This window comes from Malaya genurostris, chromosome 1 (genome assembly GCF_030247185.1).
Source record: "Malaya genurostris strain Urasoe2022 chromosome 1, Malgen_1.1, whole genome shotgun sequence".
NCBI classification, from domain to species: Eukaryota; Metazoa; Arthropoda; class Insecta; order Diptera; family Culicidae; genus Malaya; species Malaya genurostris.
Window position 1 is genome coordinate 108,292,167 of NC_080570.1, and position 24,417 is coordinate 108,316,583.

Genomic DNA, 24,417 nt, shown 5'->3' on the forward strand with positions numbered 1-24,417 from the left:
CCGATTCTATATAGGCAGTTGACAATTGCGATAGAATCATTTTACTATTGCCGCTTATTCTAACTATGTGCATATAATCTTTGTATAAGTTGTGTCTATGAAAATGTATGTGAATGCTCCACACAAGGGTTTTGAAATATTGCAACCTAGTATGAGAATCATCAAGTTGAATCATCGATTCGATTTTCTGCGATAATTGTCAACTTGCGATTCTCTCTTGGTAAATTCCACACAGCGGCGATCATTATCAGACTGCAATTTTTTTTAAGGGCCGAGAAATACTCAGAGTATGAAGTGGAGCGAAGGAATGTAGAAAAATTCTCTCGCGGTTCATGCATTGAGGGACTCGAGTTTTTGTAGCATCTTCTACCGGATTGAAAATGTTGTATACAATATAGATAGCAATGTAGCAACTTCTGTGAAATTTTCGGCAATCACCAACACTGCTAGCTGCAGTTAACAACTTACCCTCCAACCAGCCAGCAACTGCAACCAATGTACAACAAAGCGCATCTACAGAAACTAGCAACTAGCTCAAGGCTGCGAACAATACCACCGATGAGGCAATGGATGACGAGCCACGAACAAAGGGCCTCTCAATCCTCGCAGGAGGGAAATGGAAGCTCCTCTCCCCCTAGAAAAACGGTGACAACGAAATCCAATACAAAAAAATCTTTTATTTAAAAAATCGGCTCAATCGGTCACGTAAAGCTTGTACGCATGTAGGCCTGAATAAAACTATCTTTCAAATAAAAAAAAACAAGAATTTCATCTAGCGATGGAAACTCGAATATAAGCTGTATATAAGCAGCGCTGTTTGTATCGGCAGACTGTGAGCGCCAGTCCATTGTCGTGACGTTATTTTCCTCTTTCTATGCCTTTGTCGAGACTACGGTGCTTGAATCCATTATCCACCTGAATCACCCAATTCTAACGGCTGAACTAATTTACACAAATTCTGATGGCTGGCTGAACTGATTTATGACTGAGAGATGACTGAGCTGGTTTACACAAACTCAGATTCAAATGGTACCATAGATCGCTATTGAATTTCATCCCGATTCTATTTCCGGTTCCGGAATTACAGAATGTTATGCACCTACAAAATGAAAAAAATTGTCACTCATTTTTCTCAGAGATGGCGTAACCGATTTTCACAAACTTAGCTTCAAACAAAAGGTCTTATGGTTCCCATAGCTTGCTATTGAATCTTTTCTCATCCGACTTCAGGTTCCGGAATTACAAGGCAATATGTGAAAATCTATGAGAAAACGAGAACTCATTTTTTTCGGAAATTTCTTAACGCGATAAGTGAAAAATTTTCAATTTCATGAGTTTTTTTAAGTGATGGCGAAACGAGGTACAGCTTTTATTAAATCATCTAATTGACAGACCTTGTTAGTTAGTCGATTCCCGGTTTCCGCTTCCGAACGCACCGTTAATAGTAAAGAAAAGCTCCAAAAACGGAACTCACTTCGATTTCTCAGCAACGTTTAACCGATTTTCACAAACCATAATTCAAATTAAAGCTCTCAGTGTTTTAAAAGATAGTATGCAATTTCATTCAGATTCGACTTTCAAACCGTCATACAAAATGATGCAAAATCGGGACGCATCGGTACGTGCTGGTACGGAAGAAGAAAACGCCACCGCCTAGCACACAGCTTGCTTTGTTTAATTTTGTATAGCGTGCAGCGTTACCACATTTAAATCTATATCAACTTAACATAACTGTTTACAAATTCAAAAGGTGATGATAATTTATACATAAGAAAGTTTTTGATTTTATTCAAGTTTGAAAACAAATCTTGACAAAATCTTCTAGTGATGTTTTTGAAAATATAAGTAATATGAGAAACCTTCAAAGATGAACAACTAAAAGCATTGCTTGATGAAGATTCGAGCCAAACCCAAGAAGAGCCTGCCGAATCGTTGGGAGTGAGTCAGCAAGCCATTTCAAAACGTCTCTAGGCCCTGGGCATGATTCAGAAAGAAGTAACAAAGGACAAAGTCATCCTCCAACACGACAATGCTCGGCCTCACGTCGCAAAAGTGTTTAAAAAGTACCTGGAAACGCTGAAATGGGAAGTCTTGCCCAACCCACCGTATTCTACAGATGTCGCCCCTTCTGACTTCCACCTATTCCGTTCGATGGCACACGGCCTGGCAGATCAACATTTTCAATCCTTCGAAGAGTTGGAAAAATGTATTGCTTCATGGATAGCGTCAAAAGAGGACTCCTTTTTTCGAGCCGGGATCCGAAAATTGCCGGAAAGATGGGAGAAAGTTCTCGCTAGTGATGAACAATACTTTGAATAATACATCTGTAAGCACTTTGTCGTAATAAAGCTTTTAATTTTGGAAAAAAAACGGCGGAAGCAAAGGTGTACACCTTTGAATTTGAAGCTCCTCTTATCGTTACATTTGGTAATCTGAGCGTTTGCTTTTTCGAAAAGAAGATAACAGTGTAAGGTTGGTTCATTTTTTCTCATCAATGGATCGCTTGTCAGATGTTTTTTTAGAGAAAGGATAGTTTTAGGCGAACGACGATTTGGCAACGCAAAACTGTCCAACTCTTGACATCGGTCTGTTATTGGCTTTGATATACGTTTACAACAATGAACTTTGATTTGGTGAAACACTGCCGGAACCAGTTTTTTTGTGGGTGTTAAGGTCATCGTGTTCTGTCAAAGTACCTTAATTGTTTAACCCAAACAACAAAAACACTTGCTTACATCTCCGCATCACGAACCAAAAGGTAGGGCCAACGGTAAATCTTAATGACCTTGGTTCGATCTATCGTCTTGCGAATAGAACTGAGTCTATTCTTTATACGATTTATGCGAAAATATTACATGATTAGCTAGATTTAACTCTATGCTATTAATTCTATTTATATGTACACTTAATTGATACAAACATTTAAGCATTTCAGTGTATTCAGATATCGAAACAATATAATTCCAATAAGAACAAGATGGAGAAATAAAACTAGCTTCAACCTGATCGCATAATTTCCTCAGTTGCATCATCAGATCACTCCTTACAACTTTACAATATTACACAATCATCAGCCAATTGAGAACACAATTACGGTCACTTCAATGCAGACAACCAGTGAGCAACAGTAGGGCTGTAGTACGATTTTGTAATTAAATGGTCATTGACGATGCGAAAGTGAATGAAGCAGTCAGAGTGCTGCAAGAAAAAAACAAATGTGGAAATAAAAAATCAGATCAAGAATCGCAAAGAAAATAAGCAGAAAGTGTGAAGCGTAAGAAGCGCTTCATTATAGCATTTTGCTCAGCCAACTAAAACCGAATGGAAACAACCACAGTCTTCGCTATTAGCTGTACATTTCGTTCATTTAGAGTATTGCCTTAGGGTGAATGAGCATGAAATGATACCTAAAAACGAGGTGTTTATGAGATATGCGTATATACAAAACTATTTCAAGCTAGTTGGCTTAGAGCATCGCTAACCGGAACTTGTGTGCCGACATAACAAAGACGGCTTCATATGGTTTTTTCGCATATACGAGCAGCTTGGGATAACCTAAGCAAACAAAAAAGTGCGAATATGCCTCTGATCCGACAGAGTTCGACTGTAGCAGATGCCTACAAGTTCGAAACGTATTAGAACCAACGAACAGTAGAGCGATCGATGACTCGAAGCTTCGTCATTCATAAGCTCTATCAATGTGCACAGGTTTTGCAACAACACTTGCTCTGCTATTTGCACAGAAATGGCTTAACGTCATGGTATGCCATACCTTTACGCTAAACCGCCTTATCAGGGGCGAATTGTACACAATTTCACTTTTCAACATTACATTGCTTAGGCGCGTTCAAAATGGGCTTGACATGTCCGAAGCAAACCTGCGGGTTGTTTACTTTTGCTAAGCGGAGCCAGTTGACAAACGACAAAACGGTCTCAGGGTGAAAGGTTAACATCCAAAGAGTATGGGCTATTTCGACTAAATTCAGCGCAGTAAGACGATTATGGTATAAAAACGTGTTCGTTAGAAAAAAAAGCTCGGAATACGCAGTCCGCAAGTTGTTGCTCGTGGACTGATTAACACCCCGACGGGTGCGACTTTCTTGCCTACTGCTCTGCTCCACAGCAAACTGCGACGCCACCGGTTTTATGTTGCAATCAAAAAGTGACGGAAGGACCGACTACAACAGATAATACACATGTTAAGTGTTTTTTTCCTACATTACCAACACGTTGCTCAACATTGCGGATTATGGCAGCATATAAGTCGTGTTGAAGTCGTGTGCGATTTATTGTGGTTGGAAGCTCTTTTTGGAAACAGACGGTACATATGCGTGCCGTCGCTCGCGCCTTGTTAGTGATGCACTCTTGTGTGAGTGTTTACAAGAATGTCTAGTTTTCCTGGAACGCAGAGAAAAAGAAGTATTGAACGTTGATAAATTTAGCGTTTGTTTAAAAATTTCGGAACGGTATTCTATTTTCAACATTTTTCTTTTTTCCATTTCTAATATAGAAAATCTTTGTGCTAAGTTTGGCAACCAGATAGCTCGGAATGAGACGGACTTCGAGACACAGTCGTGTTGTTAATCAACGGACGACGGATTATTAGGCGAAGACCAGTTATTACAGAGTCTACGTATTCTCATTTTTTTCAATTAAAAGTTTTACAAGATGTTTAACATTCAACATTTCGAGTCCCAATAAATTCATATTGTAGAATGTTGTATCCCCAAAGACAAAGCTCGAATCTGCGAACATTCTCTAATCCGTGAAATAGTTCAACTGAACTATTAGTAGATGAAGATCGCAGTACATATAGACTAGTAACACTCGATTGGTTTTATTTTCTATAAACATGACTCAAAGTGATTTATGATGTTCGATTTGAAATACAGTCCTATAATCTTAGTTCAGCATTTTACCCAACCGAAACCGAAATGATAATCTGATAATCGTTCTTCCAATTGAACTACTCTAGATGCGATGAAACACAACTTTTTCCCCCTTTTCAAGGCTACACACTTTTCATACTGGACGAACTACACTATGGTACCCAAATGAACACTAGTAACGCTGTAGAAATCATCGAAATAATAGGTTCCCGTGTATCGAGATGATACGATAGCTTGTAACCCAAGCGACAGATTCCTTTACGGTAACCAATTTGCAACGAACGATACGAGTATCTTCTATTGCAAGTTCGTAAGAGAATTTGACACTTGGGCAGGAAATGTGCTTCTCCCGGTAACCAGTCAATCATTGGTTTCTGCGCTTGTATCGTTCAATCGTCCGTCAGTGTTGTCAATTGATTCAGTATTTTGTCATTCGTCTATTCGTTAGTGTAATTTTGGAAAACTTCGTATTGTACCCGCTTCAGTCTTGACTCTGCTTTCCTTATAATATTCCATGTCTGAAGCGGTATAAACGATTATTACTTTAATGTTCTTAAATGTCAAAAATATTGGTCTACAAACACTAACCTTTCTAATATTTAATATGATCAGTATCTAACGGGCAAAACAGATAGGAAAATTGACATATGAACACAATAATGTAATGAAAATCGCGAAAATGTTACCGTACTCGAACCCGTAACTAACTCCTAACTGGGGAAATTGTTTTACCAATTAAACTACCCTGCATATGAAAACACATGAAGAGAAAGTCCAATTTACTAGACGAAACGAAGCATGCTTCGCTGTACTTAGCCACCACGGTATTCACTTACAGTCCCGTATCGACGGGACTATCTAAAGACTGTCCCAGAAGGTATGGACGCTCTTTGATTTCGCTGTAAATAATTCACAAGTGTTGGATATTCAAATTTTATTCGATATACTGATAATATTAGACTACAACAACAGCATATTATTCTCAACATTTGCTACTTAGCCATTGTAGACTGGCTGGCGCACCTTCTTGCGAACGTTCCTCATTAAATCCCGTACAGATTTCTTGGCGACAAGTTTTGACACTTTTTTCAAATCTTTTTCGAACTGTTGAATGGTTTCGGCTGCCGAGACATGTTTCCTAAGATTCTTCAATTGGTTGAAGTTGTGGGCAATTTGGTGGATTCATGTCTTTTGGGACGAAAGTGACATTTTTGGTAGTATACCATTCTACCGTTGATTTCGAGCAGTGGCAAGAAGCAAGATCTAGCCAGAAGACTACAGGATCCTTGTGGCTTCGAATCATGGGTAGAAGTCGTTTTTGTAAATATTCCTTGATGTATATTTCACTGTTCATTGAAGCAGTGGTGATGAAGGGTCTCGAAATCATACCGCAGCTACAAATTGCTTACCAGACCATAGCTTTCTTACCAAATTTTTCGACTTCTATCGATGTCTCGGACTGGTTTAACACTTTCCCTTCTCGCACCGTATAATATTGAGGTCCCGGCAAGGATTTGTATCGAGTTTCACGTAGGTTTCGTCGTCCATGATTATGCAGTTCAAATTTCCAGCAAGAATCGTATTGTACACCTTTCGAACCCTCGGCCTGATCGATGCTTCTTGTTTCGAACTACGTTTAGCACAAAGAACATTTGACTTCGAAGTGCCCACTTTTTTGGCCACATCCCGAACTGAAACCTCCTTCTTTTGCTCGAACGCATTCAGTTTATCCATCTGAAAGTTAGCAGGACCTTTTTTCGACCCGTTTATCCTCAAAGGTGTTATCCTCACCGAACTTGAGTATTGCATTTCGCACGGCTTTTTCACTTACTCACTCCATTTTTGCTATCTTTCTCAGTGACAGTCCGCGTTCTGTGCACCATTTGTACACAATATTTCGACGTTGTTCTGCTGAAAGTCCACGCATTTCGAAACAAACTAATGAAAACGAATAAACAACTGCACAAGTGGAGTGTAAACAACAGGACGCAGCCATAAAAATTGACAGATTCTGAACCATTGCGGAATGGCAGCGGTTTTTGGTTGCGTCCATACTTTCTGGGACAGTCTTTACGAGGTATACACGATAGTTTCATGTATCAATGTGGTAAGGAGTTATAGTCAGAGGGTTCATTGTTCTTCCTGGAGTGAATGAATACAGAAATATTGATTCTAAATTGATTTTTTTTTTGGGTGCCGAATTTACTACTGATCATACATATTGCGAATCGTTCTGCATTCTTCTTCTTGCAGAGTGGTATCGCTTTTGTAAAATCTCTAAATTCGTGTAGATCGTTCAGCATTCTTTCGGGGAAGCAGAACGAATTGTTTATTTTTGTTTGCTGCTGTTTAGTTCCTTCCCATGTTCCTTTTATTCTTACCTTCCCATCAAGAAAATGACCAGGCAAAGCATAAACCTAAAAAAACTGAGGGGAACGCGCCGCTTGAGCTCTGATTCTCAATTCTGGAAAAATGATGGAATTGATGAAAATTTATTGTACAATTTTACAGCCAATAAAATAGAGAACTGTTATTTAGCGACGACCGAAAAAAATTCTTTTTCTTGAGCAAGATACACCCTCTTCTCGATTGTGGATGTACACTTGGACCTAGCGAATAGCAAATTCTCAAAGAGTAAACCTATGAACCAGTGTTTCAGAAATAAGATTTTATAAAAGAAAAAAGTTAAACTGATTTGAACGTCCTCTACAGTGCGCATTTTCAAAGATTAGCTTGGATAAAAAATGACTGCTTTTGTGATTGAATTGCTCATTGAGAAGGTTCCCCTTCCACCAAAAAATTTACTCCTTGACAAGCATTTCCATTCCTGAAACTCCAAATTTTTCAAAAATGTGCGTGTGCGTAGATTTCCGTACTACTATTTACTGCACTGATATCGTCACATTTTATATAAGAATTACGATGAATTACAAAAAATAATTTGTTTTATAAATCATGCAGACTTTTGCAAACAGCGCCTTTAATTCAGTTTCAGCGACTAGTAACAATTCTTATGTTTATCTATACATTCACGAGAAAAATGAAATCACACATATTTTTTTTAGATTCAGAGAAATGCTCAAAATTCTTACTATGAAATTCCATCGCATAAATTTGATACTGATTGTAAAGCCGGTTTTAAAACATTCTTGAATTTTGAAAAATTTCGAAATAGATTTAACGCAGGTATTCTTTATTTTGCTTCATAAACCTTATGAAGAATTGTCCACTTGGCTGGAATATGATCTTAAAATGGTTTTCAGTAGGTTTCTGTAAAGTTTTTCGTTTCATTGAGAGATCATGTAATACTAAAAACTGCTACTAATATTTAATAAAATTAAAAATGTTACTTGGAATAACCTTACAGAAAAAAATAATGTCAGATGGTCTTCAAGGCGTTGGTTGGAAAAATTGTAGGGCGAATATTTTTGAGTTCGCCTCGAGCGCCAGAAACGCTCACCACGGCACCTGTGGCAACCGAACCGCTTTCGAATTCATTCGATTGAAAACAAGAATGGTATGTATTCGTCAAATGGTCGATATGGACGTAAACAAGAATGAGGGTGATTGTTATTAGTCTGCTTCCGTTGAATCTCGTTTCCATTGGATCGTTGTAAGAAAAACAGAAATTAATTTTAATTTATTGAATGTACATTTTACATAAAACTTGAACATTACAAATGTTGTAGAAAGAACATTGCGGATACTAGACATACTGTCTAAAGACGAAACTAATCTGTTACTACTCATTGGATATATCATGCATTCAATTCACATTATCAAAAACAAATTATCTACTGGATTATTCTTTATAGTCGTTTTAGAGGAAGATAGCCTTGAGATAGAAGTAGTTGGAAAAGAAAAGAGACAAGGCATTCTACTGTCATATTATTAGTTGTAAAAGCAAAACGAAAACTTCGATGTAATTGATGAATGAAAAAGTACAAAGTATTCTACAATCGACAATTTTACACTGCAGTCCAAAACAAGAATTACATGTATCATGCATATAAGCTGCTAGGTGTGATTGATGGATGATGTTATCCACGTGAATCGACACAAAGCTCACCTTTTCAGTCATTAGGTGAAACTTTCATCAATGTTAGAGAGAAAATGAGGTCAATTCAAACCCTCCGATCCAAGAGTCTATTTACACCTATCCGACTCAGTTCCGATACGAGGCGATGCCGGACAAGTATGTTCAAAGTCACCACAATGTACAGAATATCGGTGCCAGTATCGCATGGACCAGAAAAGTTTCAATACTCATTTACGGTTCATTGGAAATCAATTTACCCATATGCATGATCATTATAAGAGTGCACCTCGTGCACTGCACAACCGGCTAAATTGAAGGAATTAGCTGCATCACTATCCGCATTCAATTATTTTTTAGATTCTCTATTTATTCGATGGAAACAGGTCGGATGGAACCGATTATAAAATGATGGGAGATTTTGTCCCCAGCACAATATGCACAAATTCACCCTAAGCTGCTTGCGCTTGCTGGTCAATGATAGCCAAACAATCTTTTCATATCGCATTGCCGTAGCCAATACTCGCTGAAATTGCGTATCTCATATACATTCAACTTAAAATTTTTAGTATCTCTAGTCTTATCGCGTTAGTATTTTTTTCGTGCACATGAGATACTGCACAGATTCAAAAGGAGAAGGGATTACTCAACTCAGCACTGAGATTTGTTTTTCTCTCTGTCACATTTGGCTCTGTGATAACTTCAGGAGAGGCTTCAGTGGCTTATGCTTATGGTAGTTAAAAACAAATTGCTGTCTCAGTTGCAACGTCGAAGCGGTTTTATTGATGAAGTTATTCACAAGTTTGCTCAACGTGCAGAGCAGCAAATTATTCTATTGTATCGATAATACAAAATAAATTTTATAAAAAACATCCAAAGTATAGATTTACGCAATCGAAAGGAATACGAGTACGGCGGAAGTTCAGAAAGCTTTGAGAATAGCGGAAAAGTGTCCTGGAAATCTACAGTTCGTTCGTCATGTTATGTTTCTATCAGATTCTTCTATTATAGTTTCTTTTCGAAGCTTTAATATAATTTCGAAGGATCTTCCTCAAATTATCAGGTGGGTTGAAGAGATAAGTTCGAAAAAATTTTGTTCAATTTTAACTAGTATACGGAGTGCATTTAAGTGTTTCTGCTTTCAGGTGTTTCGTCCAAGTCGTATTTGTTTTATATGCACTAAGTTCATTTTGACGACTACCGCACAAAAACAACTTCAGTGTAACAATAACAGCAACAAGAAGAAGTTGACTGATCGAAACAGATCGGGTTAGACCCATAGACTCGTGTCTACCAGAAACTTCATGAAATGATGACTTACCTTCATGTCTCATTACATCACAAATCGGCACTTTAATCGAATTTGATTTGATCTAGTTTCGATTTCAATTCAATTCAACTATTGTAAGACTCAAAGACTATTTAACTACAACGTACGTATTTCTATAACATTTTCGGGTTAGTTTCAAAAATAATACCAGGGATAGGTCGTAACGTTATGGCAAAAAAAGTGGTTTTTAGGTCAACCTTCCCGATGATCAATTCCCAATCTCCTCACAGAATGTCTGAAAGTCTTAAGGGGTTACACCACTGTAGAAAGAAAAGAAGGACTTTTTTGGGGAATTATTTTGGGATCCAAAATTATTTTGGGTTTTCGAAAATTGTGAATATTTTTTTAAGAAAAATTTTGTGATGAAAATATGCGGTTTTATTTTCAAAGAGTTGCCATTTTACAGAAAACCTATTACTTAAAAAAACCCTACGTACCTCTGTGGAGATAACTATCGAGAATATTCTGTAAAAGTTTTGAATCGATTGGCCAAGATTCACTTGACTTATGTTTCCGACCGTCAAAATGCAGCACTTTCGCGGAAATGCCGCCGAGCCGCCATTTTGTTTTTCAATTTTTAAAACTGATAATTTTTTTGTACTTAAATATACATATTAAAAAGTGCTTTATACAAAATTCGGATTACTCCATTTTTTGGATCCAAAAATAATTCCCCAAAAAAGTCCTCTTTTTTTCTACAGTGGTGTAACCCCTAAAAAGTCCAATTAGACTAAAACTTTATATTTTTTCTATATAAATTTCTTTTTTCGCAGTTGATCATTTAACTCCAATCATTATGATTGAAAATTGCATTAATATTTAGATCAAACATAATCAGTTTTCGTCACGCATCATCAATGGTTCTAAGGAGGTGATCCAGTCATTGCATTTGTTTCGACGATAAGTCTTCTATATATTTTTCAGCATTTCCACTGGTTTGTTTTGTTCCATTTTTCCCCGCACGAAACACAGAGAACCGTTTCTCCGAGTGTTGTTAAACTTGCGCTGTGTGTTTCGGAATGTAATATACATTAACAAAAGCAGAAGCTGGGTGGCACAACCATCGACTAGCAGTAACTGAAACGCACAGTCGGTGGGAATGAGCAATTAACCTTGTCATTAACCTTATTTAGTTACCATTTTTTTCGTTTTCTTACTCCCGGATCGTCGTGAAGAGCTTACAACAACTCGACATCCAGAAAGACCGCATTCGGCGAGTCCCGTTGATTTGGTTTCTTGTGAAATATGTATATTCAGTTGGTCGAAGATAACTGAACAGCTACTTCATTTAACGTTCAGTTACAATTACCAACAATTAGATTTAAGTGCTTACCCACTTTGTTGGAATTGAACTGGATCCCTCCAGTGGATGTACGACATTAGACGTAAATAAACATATATGGACACTGTTTTATCGATTTTTCAGCGTGAAATCGGTGTGTTGCGTTGTAATTTATGTTTTTTTCAAAGAAATTTTTTTCTAAAATTGTGAACGTAGTTTCAACAGTGAAGATACCCACTAGAAACAAATTGGAACCGATAGAAAAAAAAACAAATGGCGAAAAAAGGAACTTATGAAATTATCAATATTCGATACAAGGATATATACCGAAAAATGTCTGCTTATCGGTTAAAGTCCAACTGACAAGCATTGACAAATCGAAGACGGAACGCAAGCTAATAAATAGGCTATATTTTTTAGCTTTGATAGTGTCATTAGGAACTAAGCATATTGAGATGCACTTAGAAAAATAAATTGAATATATTTAAACAATCTCTGAGCAATATAGAAAACTAAAAATTGAGTCTGTAGACTGAAAGAAAAAATCAAAAATGAATCAAGTAATAAAGTAAAAAACCCAGAAATTTTGTTTTGATTTTTTTTGTAACATTTTGTGATTATTGAAAATAATACTGTGGCCTATGTACGGTTCATTTTTTGGTAAGAATTTATGATTCAATCATGTTGGGATCGGTTCATTATTGGAAGTAAAATGTTTTATGAAGCTAAACTCCGAAATACCGTTACTTGATTTATATTTTGAGCAGATGCGTTTCATCTCTACTAGTCCTGTTTTAGAGGAATAAAGAAGTCTATGAAATACGTATCTGACGAGAGTAAACCAACCCAGGGTGCGACTTTCCGATGGGGAATTTGAGCTTCCGTTTCAACAGAACCCCTGAGTGCACTGGAACTGTTCCATGATCAGTGCTACGATCCTACGGATGCTAAGAATTCTCCCAAGTCAGGATACGAAAAGGCGACAACTGGCTTGCTAGACCAGCACCCCTATACCCGGGATGTCGAGAGTATGAGGGGGAAAACATCAGAATCAAAAGTTGAAGGTTCTGGAATTTTTTCAGTGAAAGTACTGTATTTATAAAGTGTTTAATAACTGTGTTATCGTTCAAAAACAGGAAAACGGCAGCAAGATCCCGTTTAGAATGTCACTAGATATAACTTTGAAGGCAAAAAATACAAATTGACGAATAAAAAAAACTCAAAATCACGAGCATATTGAGCATATCTCCCAAGGTTGGTTGTAAAAGCCGCCTCCTCGACTGTCATCTGAAGTTGAAATATGATGAATAAAAATGATATATGAAAAACAATTAGGAAACTTATCTCAAGAGCGGGAAGTTACAAAACTACATGATTTTTCAAAATTCATCGATATGTTAGCTTAAGCTTGAGCGACTACCAATGGTTGCTACTCCGTTACTGATCGGGATTATCTGAAATTGTACTGAAAATTTCTAGATGATCAGACCTGAAACTGGCGAATCATCCCTCAATGTACATCTTCCGGTAACTCCAGAATAATTCATTGATCAGTACCGATGCCGGCCAGGCCCGAACGAAGATCGCCTAAAGAATGGGAAGGGATGTTAGCCCAGTACTTGTTGTTATTAGAGGGTGTATATACTACTGCGCACTCCACAAGAGTCACAGAAAAAGAATATTTGTTAGCATAAATTTTAGTAATGGTAGTTAGCCGAGTGAACGTTTCAACAAAATCCGATGCTGAGGTGTCGGAAAATATTGATTCACAGTTATTATTTGTGGAAACTGAAGGAATAAAAATTTCCCTATTTTTTTTAAATTATTTGCTACAGTACAAACGAGTGAATAGGATTTAAACAAAAAAGATTGAACATACATATTGAAATCACCAGAAAGCTCTATTTAACAGATAAAGTTCGTGTACTATGTATTCTATAGATTACATCGAACCATTTTAAATTACCAAACAAAGGTCAACAGACTTCACCCGCGTTGCAATTGTTTATTATTTCCACTATAATATTACAATTTAATACGAAAAATAATCAATTGGTTATATTGATTGATATAGGCAGTTGGCAACCGAGAAAAAACAATAATTTATTTACTTTAAATCTAGAGAGTGATAGGTAATCTCAATCTAGATCAGGGGTTCCCAAACTATTTTGGGTCATGGACCCCTTTACTAAAGTTAACTTAGGCCTCAGACCCCCATCAACAAATTCCTTTGAAAATACAATTTCCTGCTTTTTTAATATTGATGTAAAATACTTACGAATTTCTGCGGATGGTCAAAACAACACAACTTTTTTAGCGTAAATATTTCAAATAACAACTTATATCAAACAATAGAGGGTCTTGAAATCAAGACCTCGTCGACCCCCATAGTCAGTTTTCGTTTACGTCGACCCCCGGAAAAAGGATATCGACCACTTTGGGAACCCCTGATTTAGATTATCAAACAAACAAGTATTTTCACACTATTTATTCATCATACCGATGTATGTTATTTCTGTTGTGAACATTGTAATATTAACGGATTTTCGCGTTAGTTGATTATTTTAGAAAGAATTAAAAACTTTCTCTTTTCTCAATTTATAAACAGTTCTAGCATTTACTCCGATTGAGTAAACGAAATTAGATATCAAATACGGTCACAACAATCGGAAGAGAAAGAAAACAAAGGGAAAATTTCATTTACTGATGCGACCTTGGGTAAAATTCACTAAGAATAGAATTATTTTTATCTGTATGACTCATAGATGTTTGTGTTTTCAGGTATTAGAAATGTAAATCTTCAAACAACTTCATTCAGCTCATGCACGATAAGGGATTTAAATAAGACAATAAATCATATTTATCAATTTATTTGAAACTAAATATCTAACTGATGAATTTCAACATGGGAATTAAGTTAAAAAGCTGTTGAAAGCAAAGTATTTCCATCAGATTATATGTATTTGTCTGACATCTGGATTGCAAGCATCAAGCCAAACGAAACGAATTGAAATATGATTTCATTTAAATTAGATTTTAACTTCGAATTGAAGTGTCGTAAATTAAGTGAAAACCATTTCTGTCTAACGTGTCGATTTTTCATTGTATTCAATGATTTTTGACATGTCAAAAATTGATGCACGCTAAATGTAAAATACTAATCATTATTGAACTAGTACATCCTTTTTTGTTACCAGTCATTTTGGTGCAAGCTATTCAAAGTTTCGCAATCTAATATAATAAATTTGGTCTCGAATTATAGTAAGAGAGTAATCCAATTAACTGACAGTAATCAAATGGGATGTTGAAATCTTCTATCAATTGGTTATTTCAATCATAAATTGATTCTCACATTTCACCTCTAATTGTGTTGAATTGCATACGAGGCTATTGTTGATGGATGCGATGATCCTTCTCTATCAGAAGCGACATGCAAAAAGTGGTATAAATGGTACGCGATTATTATATGAGAAACGTGAAAAACCATCAAAAAAGTTTGAAGACACCGAATTGCAAACAATATTTGATGAATATGATACTGTTAGTCAAAAGCAAATGATAGCAATGTAAAAAGTTACACGTTACACGTTACAAGTGTAAATAATTACTGACCGTTCAAAAGCTACGGAGAAATTCCAAAAGTCTGGAAAATGCGTGCCACATGAATTGAATGAAAGATAGATGGAAAACCGAAAAGAACACTTGTTAAAATTTGCTTCAAAGGCACGAAAGAAGATCAGTTTGGCATCTAATTGTTACTGGAGATGAGAAATGGATTGATTTTAAGAATTCTAAACGGAAAAAAATCATGGGTTAATCCAGGGCAACCATAAACATCGACTGCGAAGCTAGATTGATTTGGCAAGATGGTAATGTTCTGTGTTTTGTGAGATTAGAAAGGTAGGGTATATCACAAGCTTCGTAAACCTGGTGAAACTGATAATAATAATCACTACGGACAACAAATGATCAATTTGAACCGTGAACTGATCAAAAAATTACCAGAATGGGTCAGATAACATGGCAAAGTAATTTTGTTACGCGACAATGCACCTGCACACAAAGCAGAACCAAACCTGGCCCCCTCCGATTACCATTTGTTTTCATCGATGGGTCATGCATTGACTGAGTAGCACTTCGATTCCTAAAGAAATTGGGTGTCTAATTGGTCTGCTTCAAAAGACGAATATTTTTATTGCCGTACAATCAATAAATTGGCAGAAAGATGATAAATATGTGTAAAAAGCAGTGGCCAATACATTGAATACATTTTTATATTTATTTCAAAATTATTGCTTCATTTTAACAATAAAAAAAGGCTCACTTCATACCGCTATACCTGGTACAAACTAACTTTAAAATCCTGACAACATTCATTTTAATTTTAAGGTTTTCATATTATATTGAAAGTAAAAATATGTTCCATGCTAGGAACCTGTCAGTTAGTAAAACGAATTTCGAATAAATTATGTGAATAATTCGCAAAGTTACTAGAATCAACACTTTCTTCAATATTGTCGAAGATGGAACACTCCCGGAAAGAATATATTCCAAGTCTTCAAACAGATAAAAATTTACCCACTTGCTTTCCTAAGAATAATAGCAAGTTTACGAAAGGTATGAAGGAATTCATTCAGAACATAAAGGTGCAAATCTGTTGGCAGTCGAACCTGAGGATAGAGCTATGAAATTTTCTAATCTATCGGTAATTTATAACTGTAAAATTCAAACATTCTTAACGCCATTTATTTGCGTAATTAAAACATTAAAAAACAGCAATTAAGTCATAATTAGTTGTAAGGTTCATATAGAAATATAGATCTTGTTTTTTTCATAATTTTGCAACAGCGAATAGATTGTAATGGTTTGAATGTGATTAGCTATATATTCCAATTATACATTTGCCTAACATCCATAAAGCCTAACGTAGGTATGCACATCGACAGGTATCACGAGAGATTTTATACTTAGTGTATATATTTTTATTTGGCTATTCAGTTAAAGCAAAACATAAAAAATCATACTGTTCGACTGAAGCAATAGATGCAATGATTATGATACCGAGTAAACCTCCTCTGAACTAGTTTTTTTTAAATAGTCAATGTGGTCAATCATTGTAGCACGGGAAATCGACGTAGCGAAGTTTCGAGCTGAATGTGTAAAGATATCCTAAACATTTTTGGACAAAAAACGAATCGATCTCCTTCTATAGCCTTCGCCTATTTGCCGTCCAGAATAGCTGTCAAACAAAAGATAATTGGTGTAAACAAACGCAGTTTTCTTTGGTGAAATTCCCACCTACACGTGTGACGATCTTTTGAATATTTTATGCATCAAAGTGCATTGTCTGCTAATTTCTGGGTAAACGAAATTGAATTACTCCATTGTGTCACTGGAAAAAGGGTTTTAATCTATACTAGCCACGGAAAAACACAATTAAATTGTTAACTGCTTCCCGTGAGAAGTATAAAGGCTCGCCTTATCAGACACGAGTCTGTAGCCGAAAAAATGTTGTGGATTGTAGTGGCCATGTTCCTTGGATTCGGTTCAGTTAGTACCGCTGTGGCCAACTTTTCTCTTCCAATAAATTTTTGTGCGAGCAAAGTGAACTTGATCTACGTGGAAGTTGTGAAGCAGTTTTTCCAGGAAGACGAATATTTGACCAAAATCGAAGCAACTCGTACTGAAGATGGCGTAAGCACCCCAATGCAATGTGCTTTAGATGGAATTGAAAAACCTTTAGTGCTGTATACTTACGAAAAGTGAGTTCCATATTTTATGTCTATGTTGAAACTTTCTCGAAGTGCTCTATTTTCTACAGATTCCGACATATTCATTGTAGCCTCTTCGATTCTAAAAGCGTTAAAAATATCAACGAAGTTCTCCAAGTGAACGCATATCTCAGTCGAGGAACCTACGAAACATTCAGGCAATCGCTTATTCCTAGTATGGCTCGAGTAAATCCTTTAGCTAAATTGATATTAACGGCAAGATTTATTACACGAAATCAGATTCTAAGTATATTTCAATTGGCATGGATTAATTATCGCATGCCCAACGTAATATTTGTGAGCAGAGCTGATAATATATCGATCGAATCATGCTTGTTTAATCCATTTTTAACACCACGGGGAGTAGTCGATATACGGAACGTAAACTGTTCCATTCTGCGATCACTAGAGGAAGTCGCTCCATATATAGAGAATGCAAAACATTTTCTGTATGAACGAGCCCACAATCTTCACCATTATCCATTACGGATAGCAATAGCGGATATTGATCTCATGTCAAAAGCCGTGTATTCAGATAAAAAGATTCTTCGATTTGAATATCTCGATGGAGAGATCGTTGATATAATGAAACGAATGATGAACTTTAGCACGGATTTTGTTATCCTGCCAAGTCAACTGTCGACGGGATTCGTGTTTCCGAACGGTTCCTTAGGAGGTTCACTGGATCTAATCGAACGACATAAAATAGATCTAGCCGCCAATACACGAATTATTCACAATCATAATACTAAAAATGTACAGTATTTGCATCATTTAATCACAACAAAGCTGGTTTTCATTGTTCCGAAGAATTTTTACGAATCTCGAAGTCAAGACCGTGTGTTTTTCAATACTTTTACCTGGTGGTTTTACTCTATCAACATCTTGATGGCAATTGTGTTGCCGTTGGTATTGAAGATAACCAATTGGAACTCTCCTGACGAACACAGGGATACGTACACAGCTGAAATTATGCATATTCTTGCAATAACTTTGGCAGTATCTACAAAACTACCGAAGCGATTCCACGCTCGGACGATCCTCTGCGGAATCATGTTGTACAATTTAATTTCATATTCAATTTGGCAGGCCATCATCATCAAACGGCTTAACTCGAAAAATGACTATGCAGATGACATTCAAGGATTAAGCGAGCTGCTGGATGCGCATCTCACACTAACCATCCCAGTAGCATATGCAGAGTTCATTCGTCCTGTCACAAAGGATGTCATGACCACAGATAGTTTATACAGAAAGCTTTCCCAGGGAGCAACAGTGGCAAGCAACAACGTTACGGGAGCTAAGCTAATAATCGATATGCTGAATCAGCGTTCATCGGCCGTGCTGCTTCACGACATTCGTGCGGACGTGGTCAGGGCTCGATTCTACGATACAGAAAACCTGAAGAGTTTCGTCCACGTGATCAATGAGAATGTCTTTGAATTCTACAGTGCGATGGCTTTACCGCTGGATTCACCATTTCTAGAACAATTTAATGAGATCACGACACGCTGCGTTGAAACGGGAATTGTTGCCAGCCAGTTGTCCAAAATTTCGTTCAAAGGAAAACTCTACCAGATCGAGAAAAATAGAAATATAACGCGCGATGGCACAGAAGGAAGTGGTACGAAACGATTCGAGTTACGTGTTTGGAGAAATGTGTTCTGTTATTATTTCGGTCTGAACGGACTTGCACTGGTAGTGTTTTTGGCTGAGATCACTGTGCATCGGTTTTCTGCTAGGAAACAAAATATGATGCTTCGTCGGCGTAACTTGAGAAAAAATAAGACTACTGAGTATTTCATGAGACCCGAACGAGTGCACGGTGTGAAATGGGTACCCATACTAGACACTCGAACAAAGCCAATATGTTTTCTACCATGAAAATTTTGGAACAAACAAGTATTAAAACAAATTAGAAATCCTAAGTAATGGGTATGGTGGGATGGATAAAACGTTTCTAGATACAATCTCGTACCTATGGTTAAATAGTTTTACTTAAACGAAATAATAAATAAGAATTTGTACTCTAAATAGAGCGAAAGAAAATATCTTTGGGGTAATTCTAGAAATTAAAAGCAGGAAAGATGACGAAATCAGGATCTACTTACTCCGATCTGGATGAAACTTTACAGATGAGAAATATATGTATTTATATGAGGCCCGTGCGCAGGAATCATCCATGGGGGGGGGTTTCAAGGGGAGAGGGGGGTGTCCAAAAATGTAAAACGAATTCTGACAGGATCGTGCGCGGGGGGGGAGGGGTTTCAAATTATGTCAGTTTATAAATTGATAAAAAATTGATAAAAAATATGAATTGTCAAGTTATTTGCACTTTAATATAATAAGTACTCCATTGTTCATGAAACTTAATTTTAAAAAAATTCTTCATGGGGGGGGGGGGGTTAAAACCCCCAAACCCCCCCCCCCCCTGCGCACGGGCCTGATTTATATATAAGCAGACCCTATCAGCTTGGAGCGAAATCAATCTTCATTTCAGCAACGTTCTTCACATTAAACATATCATGTCAATTGTATGGGCGCAGTGTTGCTATTTTGGCGCGCACGAATTTGACATTTCTCTCCCCTATTTCTATGTACAAGATTCGATGCAGACTCGCCTGACGGTACCATGCTCGCAGTAAAGAATGTTGCCAATAATTTGTTCCGGAAATGTGAGAGCTGGATATCTTGTTAATATGATGTTTTTGATATAAGCGAGCGAGATTTTCATTTTGAGTGCAAAGTAATCTAATTGTGAGTTAAATTTACCACAAATTGTTTGCTTCTATTTTGAGTAAAAATTGTTTAAACTTCGACATGTTGAGTAAAAGATGCTCGAATTCAACTCAAAAATAAGTAGATTGACGAAACCTCAAATTTTTACTTCGTGACCTTTCTATGAAATTGAGTGGTATGTAATCATGCGATCAATTCGTCCAGGAAAATATGTCGCAGTACGGTGAAGTTCTTTCCATCGAAAGAGAAGTATGGCGGAATTTTTTCCCCAATATCCGAAATGGCGTACGAGTGGTACGTGTGCAACTACGTAAGGCAATTTCATCTTACATCATTTGTGGTTAAGGTGGGATACATCTGTGTAAAACGCTGATCACCTATGGAAATCAGCTGATTACATGTCAGTTTTGTGAACAGCCTGCACAGTACGGCAAACCGTGAACTGAGACTGCGAAAAGAACGCCTTCAACAAAAGACAAGGGCAACCGTTCCACAACGGAAACTAGTGAGCGCAGTACTCCTGTTCCACCATCAAACCAACCAGCAACTGCAATCAATGTACAACAAAGCGCCTATACAGCAACTAGCAAAGAGCCCAAAACTGTGAATATCAATGAAAAAGAAAGATTCAATACGAAACAAATTTTATTTAAAAAATCGGCTCGATCGGCCACGTAAAGCTTGTACGCAAATAGGCCTGTATAAAAATATCTTTTAATTAATAAAAAAGTTGTATCAAAAATTACCTTGTAATTTAGTTTAAAAATAATCATTTTATTCTTCAAAACAAATAAAAAATGTGTGATTTCAAGAAACAATAGCTTTAGTTTAAATAACTGAGTTTAAGGTAACTTATTTCAAATGAAAAGTTTGTGAATTTAAAGTGCTACAATTATTAACTTTATCATTCGTTCATTTATAACAAATTTTTCAAATTGAATTTACTGTGAAATTGTCCAGAAATTGACAAGAACTCACAAGTAAAATATTTGTTATTTCTATCAAAATATTGATTGAAACAAACTAAACCACCAATAAAAATAAATTATCATGTTTTGTAGTTTCAAGCAGCAATATTTCCAGATTTTTTTTTTGTTTCTATTTCTGTAAAAAATCGTTGCATGAAACCCATATTTAATTATTTTTACAATTTTTTTCTCTGCGTTCGCACTCGCAAAGAACATACAAAGTACAGGTGAGATCGCTCCATATTTCATATTTTTCGTAATTAACAATGCTATGCAATGAAAATAACCAAATATCGTAAATTATCCCGGTATTCCATCATTTTTTTTTTCGAAAATCAACGATTGTTTTGATTGAACAGACGCAAGCATTACCTATTTCTGTGCAGATTGTCTGATGCCATTCATGGGACCAAGTTTAAGTAGGAAGTATATAAATACCGTTCGAACGACGAGGAATATCACTTGATTTTTTATGGTTATTGTTTGTTATTATTAAACATTATTAGCCACTTAAACCGTTTATGGTCATTTGCATTTGTGATTATTGTTAGGATGTGGCTATCGACAAAACTTCGTATCGCGTAACGATTGTTTGTTCGATTGATGATATTAAAAACGTGATTAATCCACCTAGCAGTGAGATGATACCTTTTTTATCAATACGCATGTTTTTTGCATGGATATTCTTAGGTCTTTTAGTTCTAATGACATTATTTCAATTATCGTCGTTTTAAACGGCAAATTGAGATTTTAATCACTCATTTCCCTGTAATGCCGAAACTGCAAAACATATCGAATTTCAATCTTAGCGTGTGACAATCGATTGAACATTCCATGAGATGTCGAAGTAAGTTCCACTTTAGAGTTTTTCGTCATTATTTATGGTACTTCCAGAGCCGGTATTCAGGAATTAGCATAGCCCAAAATGATTCGAATGGCCATAAATTATTACGCCAAACAATTTACATGAAATTTATAAACTCATCATCTGTAATTCCAGAATCGGATAAAATTCACCAATTTTGTATGGGACCTTAAGTCCTGTAATATTTGTTTTTGAAGTTCGATTTGGTCTTTTTTGAGAAAATGATTGAGCTTTGAGAATCGATTCGATACTGGAACCGGAATTCTAAAATCGGTGTAGCCGAAATCAGTTAAATTCACCTGAGCAGTGTGTAGACATCTTTGAGAAATTGTAGTGCGAATTAAAATTTGGGGGTACATTCCGAATCCAAAAACGAATACCGCTCAAACTGAAATAAATTTATTTGGTAATCGACTATCCAAATCTGCAAACCCGATAAACCTGATTAATTTATGTGAAATGGACATTTTTATACTAATCACCCTGCATTTTCTAAACCAGAAGTCGGATCTGACTAAAAAGTAAGAGGTTTTATAGGATTTTAAGACCTCTCATTTGAATCATAGATGATTCTTAGATTTCATTTGAATCTTAGATCGGTTCAGCCATCTACGAGAAAAATTAATTGCATTATTTTAATTTCGTTTCACATATCATCCTGTGGTTCCGCAATCAGAAGTCGGATCCAAAAGTAATTCAGGAACCTTGTTTGGGAGTATACGACTTTTCATATGAATCTGAGTTTGTAGAAAACGGTTATACGACGACACGACCTGCCACTCGCTATTTAAAACTGTATCGCAAATTTAACTACTCCTCAGTAACTGGTAATGTCAAAACGACATTGCTTAAGAAATTTTTAAAACTGGCAACACAAATTGATAGATTATTGATTTTGAATAATAGTTATTGTAACCTTGGTTACTGTATATTATAGACCAAATGAATGTAAACAAAACAAATCCCGAATCATTTTTCATATGCGAAATAAATGAATGGTAGAAACCGTTATCCTAGATCATCACCCAAACCGAGCGAAGAGAATAAATTACTCAAAATGACGCGTAAGTTAGCGACTGAAAAAGCAAAAGCTTATCTACTCAAGGATGATTTAATTTAAAACAAATTATTGAAAACTGCACTAAATAGTTTACGGCAGGATAAAATATCTTGATGGAAAAATCTCGAGGTTATTCGATGAAGAACTGAATCAAAGAGAATGAACTAACAGTGGCATTTTTTTCGGATGGCATTTCCAACTTATGTCAATTGGCAATTGTTGTATATCTCATATATTTCCATATATTGTAGACATTAGAAAACACACAAATATATCTTGCAATTTGGCTTTGTAATTGTTCTTTTTTCTAAACAATGAATTTAATGTATTACAAAACAGTTTTCAACTATCTTCTTAGAGGCTCCACTACCACCTGAAACAAGGAGATGTCGACTGGTTAAAATATATTGGAAAGATTACTGGTGATAGTAAACCTTTATTGGGAGCCATTACATCTATTATTGAACCACTAATAATTTTTTAAACTATTCCAAAAGGCAAATTGATTCACCTTTCAAACCTGTTATGCACGCTTGCACGTATCTACGTTCTCAAATTGTTTGTTTATTTATTCTTGGACTCCATAGCAACTTGTTCTTAGTAAATCGAACAGTGTTGCTCGAGAAGATTATTTCGATCATTCTCAAGGGGTCACTATATTTATGGTAACTGGCGGTGAATCGTTAACGGACAATTTTCATGTAGATTTTTATTCGAAGTGCCTGGTCGTGTCGTCGGTTTAACCATCTCCGAGAAAATTGAGTGAAATTATTTGTCACACACGCATTTGCTGATCTCGACGAACTGAGTCGTATGGTATATGGAAGTCATGTTCTTCCAGCATTTATTGCTGTAAATAGTTTAAATCAATATAATTATGGAATTACTTCCAACTCGATAATGCTGGTATCATCTGGTTTACATATGCCATATTCGAAAGATTATGTTGCCAAAAATGAACCGTGCTAAAATTGGTCCGAGGCAAATTGTCATAAAAAGGATGCTGTACACAGTCTTTTTGGTACTTAGAAACAATTATATGTAACAGTATAAAAAATCGTGTTTCATGTTGCTCCCAAGCATTGCTTTTTCATACAGCGCTCAAAATTCCTTCTACTGGAATAAGGCTTACACAAAAATATCAATATCTCCGTTAAAAATGGACGGATTTTAACAATCTATGGCTTGTTGGATAGGTATTACCGAGCGAAATCTAATTCTGGAAACATATTCTGTTTTCAAGGTCAAATGTGACAGATACTGTCAAAAAACTGAAAATTTTGACATAAAACTTCGTATAACTCAAAAAGTAAACATCCGATCTCAAAACCATTCAATAGCGTTCTGGGTGACGGGGAGACCTTTCATTTGCGACTAGTTTGATCAAAATCGGTCCAGCCATCTCTGAGATCACGACCTCTTAGTTGACAACACACATACAGACACACACATACACACACACACACACACACAGACA

The 24,417-nt window shown here is 36.2% G+C and overlaps 2 protein-coding genes across 4 annotated transcripts in view; one reads left to right on the forward strand and one right to left on the reverse strand.

Annotated features, from left to right (window-relative positions):
* LOC131425365 (ras-related protein Ral-a) overlaps positions 1-24,417 on the reverse strand; it is a 66,919-nt gene that overhangs the window by 19,058 nt on the left and 23,444 nt on the right. The gene's annotated exons all lie outside the window — the stretch shown is intronic.
* LOC131427430 (uncharacterized) lies at positions 17,046-19,217 on the forward strand. The gene is made up of 2 exons (XM_058590611.1): positions 17,046-17,299; positions 17,380-19,217. Exons 1-2 carry the CDS (start codon positions 17,046-17,048, stop codon positions 19,190-19,192), a joined length of 2,067 nt encoding a protein of 688 aa, XP_058446594.1. The 3' UTR covers positions 19,193-19,217.